This window comes from Amyelois transitella, chromosome 18, assembly GCF_032362555.1.
Source record: "Amyelois transitella isolate CPQ chromosome 18, ilAmyTran1.1, whole genome shotgun sequence".
NCBI classification, from domain to species: Eukaryota; Metazoa; Arthropoda; class Insecta; order Lepidoptera; family Pyralidae; genus Amyelois; species Amyelois transitella.
The window spans coordinates 8332658-8346519 of record NC_083521.1 but is presented as its reverse complement, the minus strand read 5'-3'; the positions used below and the strand labels follow the sequence as shown (position 1 = coordinate 8346519).

Genomic DNA, 13862 nt, shown 5'->3' with positions numbered 1-13862 from the left:
CAAGTTTATAAGTATATACATACATACATATTGTCACATCTATATCCCTTGCGGGGTAGACAGAGCCAACAGTCTTGAAAAGACTGAATGGCCACGTTCAGCTATTTGGCTTTATGATAGAATTGAGATAAGTGTTATAAGTATATCACTTACTTAGTCGCCTTTTACGACATCCATAGGAAATAAATGGAGTGGTCCTATTTTTTTTTGTTAGTGCCGAGAACCACACTGCTCAGAAAGAATAATAGACGTCCTCAAGTCCAAGTCCTCAAGGGCTGACAAGTACCTACCCGTAACCGCCGAGCTTGCATGAAGAGAGTTATGAATGTAAATGAAGCGAAAGAAATATGCAGAGATCGTGACAAGTGGAAAGATGTAGTCTGGCGTGATTTTATGTATGAATGTATGTATAATAGAATTTATTTAGGTTCAAAACTCTTCAATTACTGGCTGACAGACAATGGACAGAAACGTTCACAATAAGATGAGCGTGTATTCACATTATGTTTAACAAAATTCGTAAAATCAAGGTTAATCCAAATTCAATTATTCTTATCTGGACCATGTCTAGTTCATTACGTGAACATATTCCAAATTAGATTTCGATGATCCCCGATAAAAGTGGTACTAAACGTTTAACAAGCGACCGTAGAAGAATTCGCCATACAGAACCGGTTGAAACCGGTGTAATCTGGTCGAATCCAGCGCAATCTAACTTTATTACAGCCGTTGCCAGGATAATATTCGCTCGGAGTGAAATTTTAAATATCTAGTTAATTTAATTTCAAATTGAGAATACCCCGTATAGTTTTACGCGCGAAATTACTTTTTACGTTAAATTAAAACTCGTTTTTTTACAAAATTACATCGTCAAATATTTAAATGGATATTATTTTAGATGCCAAATTAAACAACTAATTTACGAATTTGGAAGTTTGTGTAATAGCGATAATTAACGCATACTATGAAACCCAAAGTTAAATTGAAGGGCAAACGTGACCGAATCACTCTTCTGTGAAGACCAAGGTCATATAATATAGACAACTGAAATTTTAGAACTACCAACTTCCTTTAATCACAAAGTCATACAGCTCAACGTGATATTTGAGTTTAGTGGCTTCGTTTACCCCGTACGGGATAAAGACGTGATTGTGTATGTGTGTATGTTCCTGGCGTTTCCGGTTGCACCAATCTCCGCTGATTTTCCATAATACTTCCGAAACTGAATGTAGCGGGATTATACAATCACGCGATACGATACACTCACGCGCACAACACCTTAAACTGAAAGCGAAAAAATCTGACCTATAATTTTCTATTATTGAACATTACATAACATGCAATCACATCTATATCCCTTGCGGGGTAGACAGAGCCAACTGGCTTCAAAAGACCGAATGGCCAGCAGCTCTGGCGTAATGATAGAATTAAGATATAAAATGGTGACAGGTTGCTAGCCCATCGTCTACAAGAACAATCCCAAGTTTATTCACTGATCCCTTAGTTGCCTTATACATATATATTTTATATCCATGGGGGAGAGATGCAGTGGTCCTATTCTTTTTTACCATTGATGCCGGGAACCACACGGCACTATTTTTCTATTATTTACTAGCTGAAATTCGCAAGTGTTTACACTGAGCGAGTGGAAAGTACTCAGAGAGCTGGGTAATTGGATTTTGACTTGAGTGTCGCGTTGTTCACTTACCTGGATCAATTGGCTGACGGATATCCGGGAAATTAAATTTGTCTGCCCCGAAAAACACTTGGCTACCGAAGTAGGCTCTTAATCAGTAGAGGTAATTTTAAAGGGGTCTATAATTGTGTTAAGTGCTTCGTTTGATAGCCGATGTAGTTTTTTTGAGCAACGGCTTCCAGCATTTTGAGGGAGGGGAAATTAGTAATTTTGTAAGGAAATGACAACCTTATTTTACAAGAAAACGGCAATAAAGAGAGAAGCTCTAAGGTATACAGCCATATGATAAATCTTTTTTCTTCATAGGCAATTTTAGGGATAGAATGATTGGTAACCAACGCTTAAGCGATATAAAGTATCCTATAATAACGAATAAAAATTTTGAATTTTGAATTTTCAGGCAACCTACGACATTCAGACAACTGGATGTGTAACCGTGTTCAAATATATAATCATTCTTATTTTTTATGAATTTTAGTCGGTTAGTTTTGAGCTAGGTTCCCCTGCAAATATTTCGGAGGTCAGAAGTCTTCGTGTAAAAACCTAACGTATCCCGGACTCCTCTCTAGAGTGGTGATAACTTACCAGGAATATCACTATGACGATGACACAATCTACGCCTGTCCGTTTATGCTTTATTAAAATATGTATACAAAAAGTTGTTTTTTTGTTGAAAATGTAGCCGACATTTTGTCCACACGTCGTTTTGGGATGGCCGCCGCGCGTGACCAGAATACATGGGCTTTGTTTCACGAATCCGCGGGAATATAAATTTAACGTAAATTCAAAATGAATTATGTCCCGCCTAATTCTAGAATGTTTAGCTAATGTCGTTTGCTTCATTATTTCCAGTACGAAATTTTGCCATTTGGTACGATGAAATGACGTTTTATCTCTCTGTCTTGCCTGTGCCGTGTGGTTCCCGGCACCAATACAAAAAGAATAGGACCACTCCATCTCTTTCCTATGGATGTCGTAAAAGGCGACTAAGGGATAGGCTTAAAAACTTAGGTTTCTTCTTTTAGGCGATGGGCTAGCAACCTGTCACTATTTGAATCTCAATTCTATCATTAAGCCAAATAGCTGAACGTGGCCATTCAGTCTTTTCAAGACTGTTGGCTCTGTTTACCCCGCAAGGGATATAGACGTGACCATATGTTTTATCAGTCTCGTCGCGCGCGCGGTTACGCTAACTACTTGTGTACGTGCGATCTCCAGTCTTCCGTGGAAAGAATTCGTGATGGCTAATAAGCTTTTGAAATGTTCAACGTGTAATATTGTAATTAACGAGGTGTTAGCTTTCGTTAGTAATAAAATCGATGTGATGGACGAAGATAGTATCGCTCACATATGTGTCAGTGCTTTTTCCGAAAACGATATTCTAGATGCTAAAAACTTGTTGTTTGAGTCTGTGCCGACGACCAAGAAGAAAAAGCAAAGAAAACGTAACGGAAAAACACTTCGCAATATAGATGATATCATCTGTTTGCTTAAGGAAACGGACCCCGAAGAAATCCCAATCTTTGTAGCTCGTGAGTTGCAAAAGCTGCCCCCTGTACTTTTCGATCACGTAGACGTAACTCGTATTTTAAAAGACCTTCTCAAGATACAACAAGATGTTAACTTAATAAAAAGTAATTATGTCACGTCTGAACAGTTATCTATAGTAAAGGATGATATACAGTATTTGAAACATACACCTTTAATCGAGAACAATAACTGTAACATAAATAATCGTCGAGGTGCTTGTTTAATCGACAGTTTTTCCTATAACAGCGGGCCGATGGGCTTACATCCGCTATGCGAAAACACAATTGTAGATATCAACGACCACCAACACTCAACATCCTCACCTAAATTGGTATACCGAGATATGCAATGTCCCCAAAATCATTCAACAGATCAGGGTAATATTTTAAAACAAACTCAAGTCCGAGATATCCAAGAGGCGGGTAGTCAGCGAGTGCAAATCTGCGACGGAGCGGCCGCTGTGACTCATGCGCGGGCAGAGCCGGTCCCCGCTACTGCGCACAGTATCGAAGCGTGCGATAAGACATCTACCATCGGACCGCGACACACGGTCGGCCAGCCTGACAAAACATTGGTTGAGGATCGTAATGATGATCGTCGGAGACCCATTTTGAGTAATGAGGAATGGACTCTGGTTCAAAAGAAAAGAAGGAGATATAAGTTTGCAGGTATGAGAGGCAAGGCCATGCTCGAACCAGAGGAAAAATTTAAAGCTGCAGATGTGAAAACACCCATATACATATACAATGTGGGCAAGGAAGTTACGGAAAATGATATTTGTGACTACATCAAGAAACGGGCTAACATCAATGTGACAGTGGAGAAAGTAGTTATGAAAGTCTCAAAGGATTATCAATCTTACAAAATATTTGTACCCAAACATCATCTGGGTTTAATTCTAAAAGATGATTTTTGGCCTGAGGGAATAGCATATAGAGAATATATACATTTTAGGCCCAGAAACCGTGATCAGAAATCCTTCAATAATGGGAACAACAAAGCTCGTTAGTTTTAACTGCAAGTGTGTCAGACGGTCACTGGAATGTATACGTCGGCTGTGTAGCACCGCGGACGTTATTGCGTTGCAAGAGACATGGTTGCTGCCTGAGGATATTGCTTTCCTTGATACCATAGATGAGGCATTTTCTTTCACCGGAAAGTCAGCTGTAGACATGTCTGCAGGGATATTAAAGGGAAGACCATACGGGGGTGTCGCCCTGCTCTGGAGAAAAGCAGCTTTTCCGTCGGTTTCGGTTGTGCAGTGTAGAAGTGATCGTATAAGTGCGATAAAAATAATGAATAACAATCGGTCAATATTGATATTTTCAGTTTATATGCCTACGGATTCAAAGGATAATCTTCCGGAATTTACAGACTGTTTGGGTGAAATTTATTCTATTATTGAAAGTTATAACATAGAATCCGCTTATGTACTTGGTGACTTTAACGCGCACCCCAGTGAACTATTTAGTAAAGAATTGCTTAATTTTTGTAATGATCAATCATGGTCGTGTATCGATATGGAGATATTGGGTGAGGATACGTTTACGTTCGTGAGCGACGCGCACGGGTGTCGTCGCTGGCTTGACCACTGTGTAGTCACGAGCGCGGCGCGACCATCCGTGCGGGCCGTCTCTGTACTGTATGGCGTATACCACTCAGATCACCACCCATTAATTATTGAGTGTAACTTAGATCAAATATGTCAAAAAAGTTTATTCGAAAATAATATGACTAATTGTAGTGGTGTTATATGGGGTGAGCGCAATGATAAACAGATTGAAATGTTTATGAATTTGTGTAACACTAAATTAACTGACATTGATTTTCCCGAGGAATTACGTGTATGTGCGGACAAGGTGTGCAACGATGACAGCCATAAAGTATTATTGAACAGCATGTATTTAAATATAATAAAAATATTATCTGAAGCTGCACTTTGTACACACTTAAATAAGCAAAATAAGCAGAAAGTGGTACCTGGATGGAATAGATATGTAAGTGAGGCCCACAGGAAAGCTCGACTTTGTTTTGAAATGTGGTTATTGAACGGTAAACCAACAACAGGTCAATATTATGTTCAAATGTGTGAATCGCGTAAGATATTCAAAGCTAAATTAAAGTATTGTCAAAATAATGCACAACAGATTAAAATGAACATTATAGCCGAGCATCATAAAAATAAACAATTTGGTAAATTTTGGAAATGTACTAATAAGCTTAGTCCAAAAATGGGTCTTCCTGTGAGTGTAGATGGCTTATGTGATCCGTGTGAAATAGCAAACGCCTTTCGACAACATTTTATGGTTCCGCCATCTTCTGTACCGACCCTGGCGTCCAGGTCGCTCGATGCTGAGACTTGTGATAATAACATTAAATTAAGATTTTCTGCTAAAGAAATAGCTGATGTTATTCGTAAGATGACTAGGGGAAAGTCTCCGGGTCACGATGGTCTCAGCATTGAGCACCTAAAATATGCCGGAGTTCATCTGCCAAGGGTGCTTGCCTTATTTTTTAACTTTTGTCTTTCACATAGTTACCTGCCCGAGGATCTCATGCGTACACTGGTTGTCCCAATAGTCAAAAACAAAACTGGCGATGTTTCAGACCTGTCAAATTACAGGCCTATTTCTCTGGCCACCATTGTGGCTAAAGTACTGGACAGTTTGCTTGATAAACAGCTGGAGAAAAATATTAAATTACACGATGCACAGTTCGGCTTTAGGCCGAAGTTATCAACAGAGAGTGCTATCCTTTGTCTCAAGCAGACTGTCCACTATTATACGGCTAGGAACACGCCAGTGTATGCATGTTATCTAGATTTCTCAAAGGCGTTCGACCTGGTGAATTATGAGGTGCTGTGGGGAAAACTTGATGGGCTTCCTTCAGAAGTAACCTGTTTGCTTAAATACTGGTACAGTAATCAGCAGAATACTGTAAGATGGGCAGGCACTTTTTCTGATGAGTACAGGTTGCAGTGCGGTGTGAGACAGGGCGGACTAAGCTCTCCGCGGCTCTTCAACCTGTACATTAATAGTTTGATTGGGGAACTCACCAGCACCGGTCTCGGTTGCTCCATAGATGGCACTTGCATCAATAATATAAGTTATGCTGATGACATGGTGCTGCTGAGTCCCTCGGTTGGTGCCTTGAGACGCATGTTGTCTATTTGTGAGCAATACGCGTTGACCCATGGACTCAGATATAACGCCAAAAAGAGTGAGTTTATGGTGTTCAAAGCCGGTTCTAAACAGTACAAAGCTCCAGCTGTCACTCTTTGCGGCACCCCACTTCATCAAGTGAGCAGTTTTAAGTATCTGGGTCACTGGATCACCGAGACCATGTCAGACGATGTGGACATCGAGAGGGAACGGAGGGCGCTGTCCGTTCGCTGCAATATGCTTGCTCGTAGATTCGCACGTTGTACTAGTGACGTGAAAATAACACTATTCAAGTCGTATTGCCAGTCGCTGTACACGTGCGGCCTATGGGTGAGGTATGCGCGGAGGGCGTATGGCGCGCTCCGTGTCCAGTACAACAACGGGTTCAGGGCGATGTTGGGGTTGCCGCGGTGGTGCAGCGCATCCGCCATGTTCGCGGAGGCACACACGCAGGACTTTTTCGCTGTGATACGCGCGCGCTGCGCCTCGCTACTCAACCGCCTCCGCCGCTCCACCAACACCATCCTGATCACGTTGTCTGAGCGCTGGGACTCACCTTTTCTGCAGACATGGACGATGTATCACACACTTCGGAATAAGAGGTGAGTGGTGCATCATCTATGTCTATGCTTTCATTTTTAATTTTAATTTAATTTCTACTAACACTAGTTATAAGATAATTTGTATTTACTAACAAAATGGAATACGATTTCTGAGAATAAATGATTTATTATTATTATTATTATTATTTATGTTTTTTTTTATGTCTTGCCTGTAAAAAGTTGGAGCGTCTACAGCAGTGCTACGGGGTCCAATTTTTCTTTCTCCACTTTATCTGGTCTTCAGCATATTCAGTTATATGTCTATTGACTCGCATATAGTCTTAAGCAACGTCTAGTCAATATGTTACGTCTAGTCAAAAAGTATGTAAAGAAAGTACTTTGTGAGAAGGCTTATTTTAGGACTGATGATTACCTGAATGATTAAAACATCTGGCTTGAGCTTGGCACAGGAACCTCGTAATGAATCGTAGTTTGATTTGAACCTAAATTAAATTCTATACACTCTGTACATAAATCTATTTAGAATCTAAAAATTTTGAATTTGAATTTGAATATATCATCAGGCCTTTTTTGCACCATTTACTTGAACCCGGCGTTGGCCTTTTGTATATAGACTTATATTACTTTCGATTTTGAAGAGGAAATGCTGCTAACATTGTAAGTTTATGGTTATTAGGTAGGTACTTTTTTAGGCTACGATGCTAGCATAGCAACAACATTCTTTAAATTACAATTCCATCTCTAGCCTACCAAATTGTTAGTTGTGACCACGTCTACCTCGTTATGAATATCTTTGAAGAGGATAACATTCCGGACCAGCCCCCGCAGCTGACACAAGCGACGCCGTTTTTATCGCGCGAATGACTATCGCTGTTGCACGTCATAATAAAAACTGAAACAACGATAGTTTTTCGCGCCACAATAACGGCGTCGCCTGTGGCTGATCTTTTATTGCCTGTAGCTCTTTTGTGCCGTGTGGTTTCCCGGCACCAATACAAAAAAGAATAGGACCACTCTATCTCTTTCCCATGGATGTCGAAAAAGGCGACTAAGGGATAGGCTTACAAAATTGGCATTCTTTTTAAGGCGATAGGCTAGCAACCTGTCACTATTTGAATCTCAATTCTATCATTAAGCCAAATAGCTGAACGTAGCCGTTCAGTCTTTTCAAGACGGTTGGCTCTGTCTACCCCGCAAGGGATATAGACGTGACCATATGTAATGTAATGTAATGGAGCTCTTTTCATCATCATACGCTGACGTTGGTCTGGTAATTCCCAACTCCTAACTAACCTTCGTGATCCTGCGATTAAACTTCAGAAATCCATACATAAATACATATAATCACGTCTATATCCCTTGCGGGGTAGACAGAGCCAACAGTCTTGCAAAGATTGATAGGCCACGTTCAGCTATTTGGCTTTAAGATAGAATTGAGATTCAAATAGTGACAGGTTGCTAGCCCATCGCCTAAAAAAGAATGCCAAGTTTGTAAGCCTATCCCTTAGTTGCCTTTTACGACATTCATGGGAAAGAGATGGAGTGTTCCTATTCTTTTTTGTATTGGTGCCGGGAATCACACGGCACACAGAAATCCATACATTTCCAATTTCTATGCATGTAACTATAGATGACTCAGAAAACAAGTTTTACTCTTACTCCACTTAACTCTGCCATTTGGATTTCTAACTTAAAGTGCTTATTAATGCACCCCGTCATGCAAGACTTATTTAAATATTGAAGTAATAAAAGTTCCACTCGGCTTTGAAGATAATTCCAGTGTAAAGTTTTTATAGCATTGTAAGTCAGTTGTAAAGTGTTCAACAAACTTTATGCACTGTCGATTCGTAGCATATTTTATAATGTTAGTGTGGTTCCCGGCACCAATAGAAAAAAGAATAGGACTACTCCATCTCTTCCCCACGGATGTCGTAAAAAGCGACTAAGGGATTGGTTTATAAACTTGGAATTCTTCTTTTAGGCGATGGGCTTGCAACCTATCACTATTTGAATCCCATACATACATATGATCACGTCTTTATCCCTTACGGGGTAGACAGAGCCAACAGTCTTGAAAAGACTGATAGGCCACGTTCAGCTGTTTGGCTTAATGATAGAATTGAGATTCAAAAAGCCAAACAGCTGAACGTGACCTTTCAGTCTTTTCAAGACTGTTGGCTCTGTCGACCCCATAAAGTAGGTATATAGACGTCATGATATATATGTATGTGTATAAAAAAACAGAGTTCTCAGTAATAATAGTGAAATCATTAATTTTATCCTTATTCACTGTTTTTGTACAGGTACCTACCGTGACGTGATTATATGTATTAACGTAAAATTTATCAATAAGCAATCATAATTACAAAGCGATAACAAAACTTCCTATTAAAAAAAAAAAAAAAATAAAAGCTATTAAGCTAAATGGTCCCCCCACCCCCCTCCCCGGCCCTTCATCGTTTTAGCTAAGCAAACCATGTGCATAAAGCCTGTCTTGCGAACAATAGAGATAACTTTAATGCGGGTCGTGTTTCCCTATTATGAAATTGTTACCATATAGATGTAGTAAGTACCTACAACTATAGCACATATCATGTACAGAGACAAAGCTATTTAAGTCGCTGCAAAACTTTTCGTCTGATGTGAAATCTGTGGGAAACTAAATTTTTCCAATGCGTTGAAACTACATATGTTTATCTACTACGTGTATATGAAATCATAAAAAATTCCATACAATCCATATAGTATATGTTATATAATATTCGTATAAAAGCGATATAGCTAAATTATAATTTATTGTAGCAAGTATAAATCTGTAGACTTTGTTTACCCCTCCAGGAAAGACACGTAATCTTTGTTATTTTCCTGGAATAGTATTTTCGAAAATTTTCGACTCAGTATCAGAGCAGACTATCACCTTCTTTAAATAATTAATTCTAAGTTCACTATATGCAATGAGGTTCCCGACACCAATAGAAAAAAGAATCGGACCACTGTATCTCTTCCCCATTCGTTAAAATAGACTAAGGAATAGGCTTATAACTTTGGAATTGGCTTGCAACCTGTCGCTATTGAATCCCGATTCAATCATAAAGCCAAACAGCTGAACGTGGCCTATCAGCCTTTTCAAGGCTGTTGGCAAAGGATATAGACGTGATTATATGTATGTATGTACGTATATAAGTTCACTTTACTTCTGTACTGTCAGTGTTTTTGTAGTATAAACGTTGGGGTGACAAAAGGGTCGTATTCTGCGGTCGATGAGCACTCGACTCAATCAGGTGGAAACTAATGATTTGTTGCCAATCCGAACCCTCCCGAACCCAGGGTTTTACGGGATAAAGCCGTCGCGATCATTTTAGTGACATCCGTATCCGTACTAATATTATAAATGCGAAAGTCTGTCTGTCTGTCTGTCTGTCTGTCTGTCTGTTCCTCTTTCACGGCCGAACCATTGAACCGATTTTGATGAAATTTGGTATGTATATAGTTTAAGACCCGCGTTCAAACATAGGCTACTTTTTTTTTCAAAAATCGACCCCCAAAATATTCAAATTGGGGGTTAAAAGTTTGTATGAAAATCATCGTTCCGCTTTCACGCCTGAACCGCTGAACCGATTTTGATGAAATTGGGTATGTATATAGTTTAAAACCCGCGTTCAAATCCGTACTAATATTATAAATGCGAAAGTCTGTCTGTCTGTCTGTCTGTCTGTTCCTCTTTCACGGCCGAACCATTGAACCGATTTTGATGAAATTTGGTATGTATATAGTTTAAGACCCGCGTTCAAACATAGGCTACCTATTTTTTCAAAAATCGACCCCCAAAGTAGTCACATGGGGGGTGAAAGTTTGTATGAAAATCATCGTTCCGCTTTCACGCCTGAACCGCTGAACCGATTTTGATGAAATTGGGTATGTATATAGTTTAAAACCCGCGTTCAAACATAGGCTACCTTTTTTTCAAAATTCGACCCCCAAAGTAGTCACATGGAGGGTGAAAGTTTGTATTAAAATCATCGTTCCGCTTTCACGCCTGAACCGCTGAACCGATTTTAATGAAATTTGGTATGTATGTATATGGTTTAAAACCCGCGTTCAAACATCGGCTACCTTTTTTTTCAAAAATCGACCCCCAAAGTAGTCACATGGGGGGTGAAAGTTTGTATGAAAATCATCGTTCCGCTTTCACGCCTGAACCGCTGAACCGATTTTGCTGAAATTGGGTATGTATATAGTTTAAAACCCGCGTTCAAACATAGGCTACCTTTTTTTTCAAAAATCGACCCCCAAAGTAGTCACATGGGGGGTGAAAGTTTGTATGAAAATTATCGTTCCGCTTTCACGCCTGACCCGCTGAACCGATTTTGATGAAATTTGGTATGTATATAGTTTAAGACCCGCGTTCAAACATAGGCTACCTTTTTTTCAAAATTCGACCCCCAAAATATTCAAATTGGGGGTTAAGTGTTTGTATGAAAATCATCGTTCCGCTTTCACGCCTGAACCGCTGAACCGATTTTGATGATATTGGGTATGTATATAAATTAAAACCCGCGTTCAAACATAGGCTACCTTTTTTTCAAAAATCGACCCCCAAAGTAGTCACATGGGGGGTGAAAGTTTGTATGAAAATCATCGCTCCGCTTTCACGCCTGACCCGCTGAACCGATTTTGATGAAATTTGGTATGTATATAGTTTAAGACCCGCGTTCAAACATAGGCTATTTTTTTTTTTCAAAAATCGACCCCCAAAATATTCAAATTGGGGGTTAAGAGTTTGTATGAAAATCATCGTTCCGCTTTCACGCCTGAACCGCTGAACCGATTTTGATGAAATTGGGTATGTATATAGTTTAAAACCCGCGTTCAAACATAGGCTACGTTTTTTTTCAAAAATCGACCCCCAAAAGAGTCAAATGGGGGGGTGAATGTTTGTATGAAAATCATCGTTCCGCTTTCACGCCTGAACCGCTGAACCGATTTTGATGAAATTGGGTATGTATATAGTTTAAAACCCGCGTTCAAACATAGGCTACCTTTTTTTCAAAATTCGACCCCCAAAGTAGTCACATGGAAGGTGAAAGTTTGTATGAAAATCATCGTTCCGCTTTCACGCCTGAACCGCTGAACCGATTTTAATGAAATTTGGTATGTATATAATTTAAGACTCGCGTTCAAACATGGGCAACTTTTTTTTTCAAAAATCGACCCCCAAAATATTCAAATTGGGGGTTAAAAGTTTGTATGAAAATCATCGTTCCGCTTTCAAGCCTGACCCGCTGAACCGATTTTGATGAAATTTGGTATGTATATAGTTTAAGACTCGCGTTCAAACATAGGCTACATTTTTTTTCAAAATTCGACCCCCAAATTAGTCACATGGGGGGTGAAAATCATCGTTCCGCTTTCACGCCTGACCCGCTGAACCGATTTTGATGAAATTTGGTATGTATATAGATTAAGACCCGCGTTCAAACATAGGCTACCTTTTTTTCACAAATCGACCCCCAAAGTAGTCACATGGGGGGTGAAAGTTTGTATGAAAATCATCGTTCCGCTTTCACGCCTGACCCGCTGAACCGATTTTGATGAAATTTGGTATGTATATAGTTTAAGACCCGCGTTCAAACATAGGCTATTTTTTTTTTTCAAAAATCGACCCCCAAAATATTCAAATTGGGGGTTAAGAGTTTGTATGAAAATCATCGTTCCGCTTTCACGCCTGAACCGCTGAACCGATTTTGATGAAATTGGGTATGTGTATAGTTTAAAACCCGCGTTCAAACATAGGCTACGTTTTTTTTTCAAAAATCGACCCCCAAAATAGTCAAATGGGGGGGTGAAAGTTTGTATGAAAATCATCGTTCCGCTTTCACGCCTGAACCGCTGAACCGATTTTGATGAAATTGGGTATGTATATAGTTTAAAACCCGCGTTCAAACATAGGCTACCTATTTTTTCAAAAATCGACCCCCAAAGTAGTCACATGGGGGGTGAAAGTTTGTATGAAAATCATCGTTCCGCTTTCACGCCTGACCCGCTGAACCGATTTTGATGAAATTTGGTATGTGTATAGTTTAAGACCCGCGTTCAAACATAGGCTACATTTTTTTTCAAAATTCGACCCCCAAATTAGTCACATGGGGGGTGAAAATCATCGTTCCGCTTTCACGCCTGACCCGCTGAACCCATTTTGATGAAATTTGGTATGTATATAGTTTAAGACCCGCGTTCAAACATAGGCTATTTTTTTTTTCAAAAATCGACCCCCAAAGTAGTCACATGGGGGGTGAAAGTTTGTATGAAATTCATCGTTCCGCTTTCACGCCTGACCCGCTGAACCGATTTTGATGAAATTTGGTATGTATATAGTTTAAGACCCGCATTCAAAAATAGGCTATTTTTTTTTTCAAAAATCCACCCCCAAAATATTCAAAGTGGGGGTTAAGTGTTTGTATGAAAATCATCGTTCCGCTTTCACGCCTGAACCGCTGAACCGATTTTGATGAAATTGGGTATGTATATAGTTTAAAACCCGCGTTCAAACATAGGCTACGTTTTTTTTCAAAAATCGACCCCCAAAATAGTCAAATGGGGGGTGAAAGTTTGTATGAAAATCATCGTTCCGCTTTCACGCCTGAACCGCTGAACCGATTTTGATGAAATTGGGTATGTGTATAGTTTAAAACCCGCGTTCAAACATAGGCTACCTTTTTTTCAAAATTCGACCCCCAAAGTAGTCACATGGAAGGTGAAAGTTTGTATGAAAATCATCGTTCCGCTTTCACGCCTGAACCGCTGAACCGATTTTAATGAAATTTGGTATGTATATAATTTAAGACTCGCGTTCAAACATGGGCAACTTTTTTTTTCAAAAATCGACCCCCAAAATATTCAAATTGGGGGTTA

At 39.6% G+C, this 13862-nt stretch overlaps 1 protein-coding gene across 1 annotated transcript; it reads left to right on the top strand.

Moving 5' to 3' along the window:
- Positions 1-2936: 2936 nt before the first annotated feature.
- Positions 2937-7036, top strand: LOC132902817 (uncharacterized). Its single transcript, XM_060949248.1, has 5 exons — positions 2937-3228; positions 3598-3894; positions 4181-4674; positions 4971-4974; positions 5630-7036. The coding sequence occupies exons 1-5, from the start codon at positions 2937-2939 to the stop codon at positions 6991-6993; spliced, it is 2451 nt and encodes an 816-aa protein (XP_060805231.1). The 3' UTR covers positions 6994-7036.
- The last annotated feature ends 6826 nt before the right edge of the window (positions 7037-13862 follow it).

Excerpts from the sequence above, each read along its gene's own strand:
- LOC132902817 (XM_060949248.1), top strand. The coding sequence starts at position 2,937 with ATGGCTAATAAGCTTTTGAAATGTTCAACGTGTAATATTGTAATTAAC. Across the intron at positions 3,229-3,597 it reads AATCCCAATCTTTGTAGCTC|ATCAGGGTAATATTTTAAAA; the intron begins GTGAGTTGCAAA and ends ATCATTCAACAG. Across the intron at positions 3,895-4,180 it reads AAGGAGATATAAGTTTGCAG|GCCCAGAAACCGTGATCAGA; the intron begins GTATGAGAGGCA and ends TATACATTTTAG.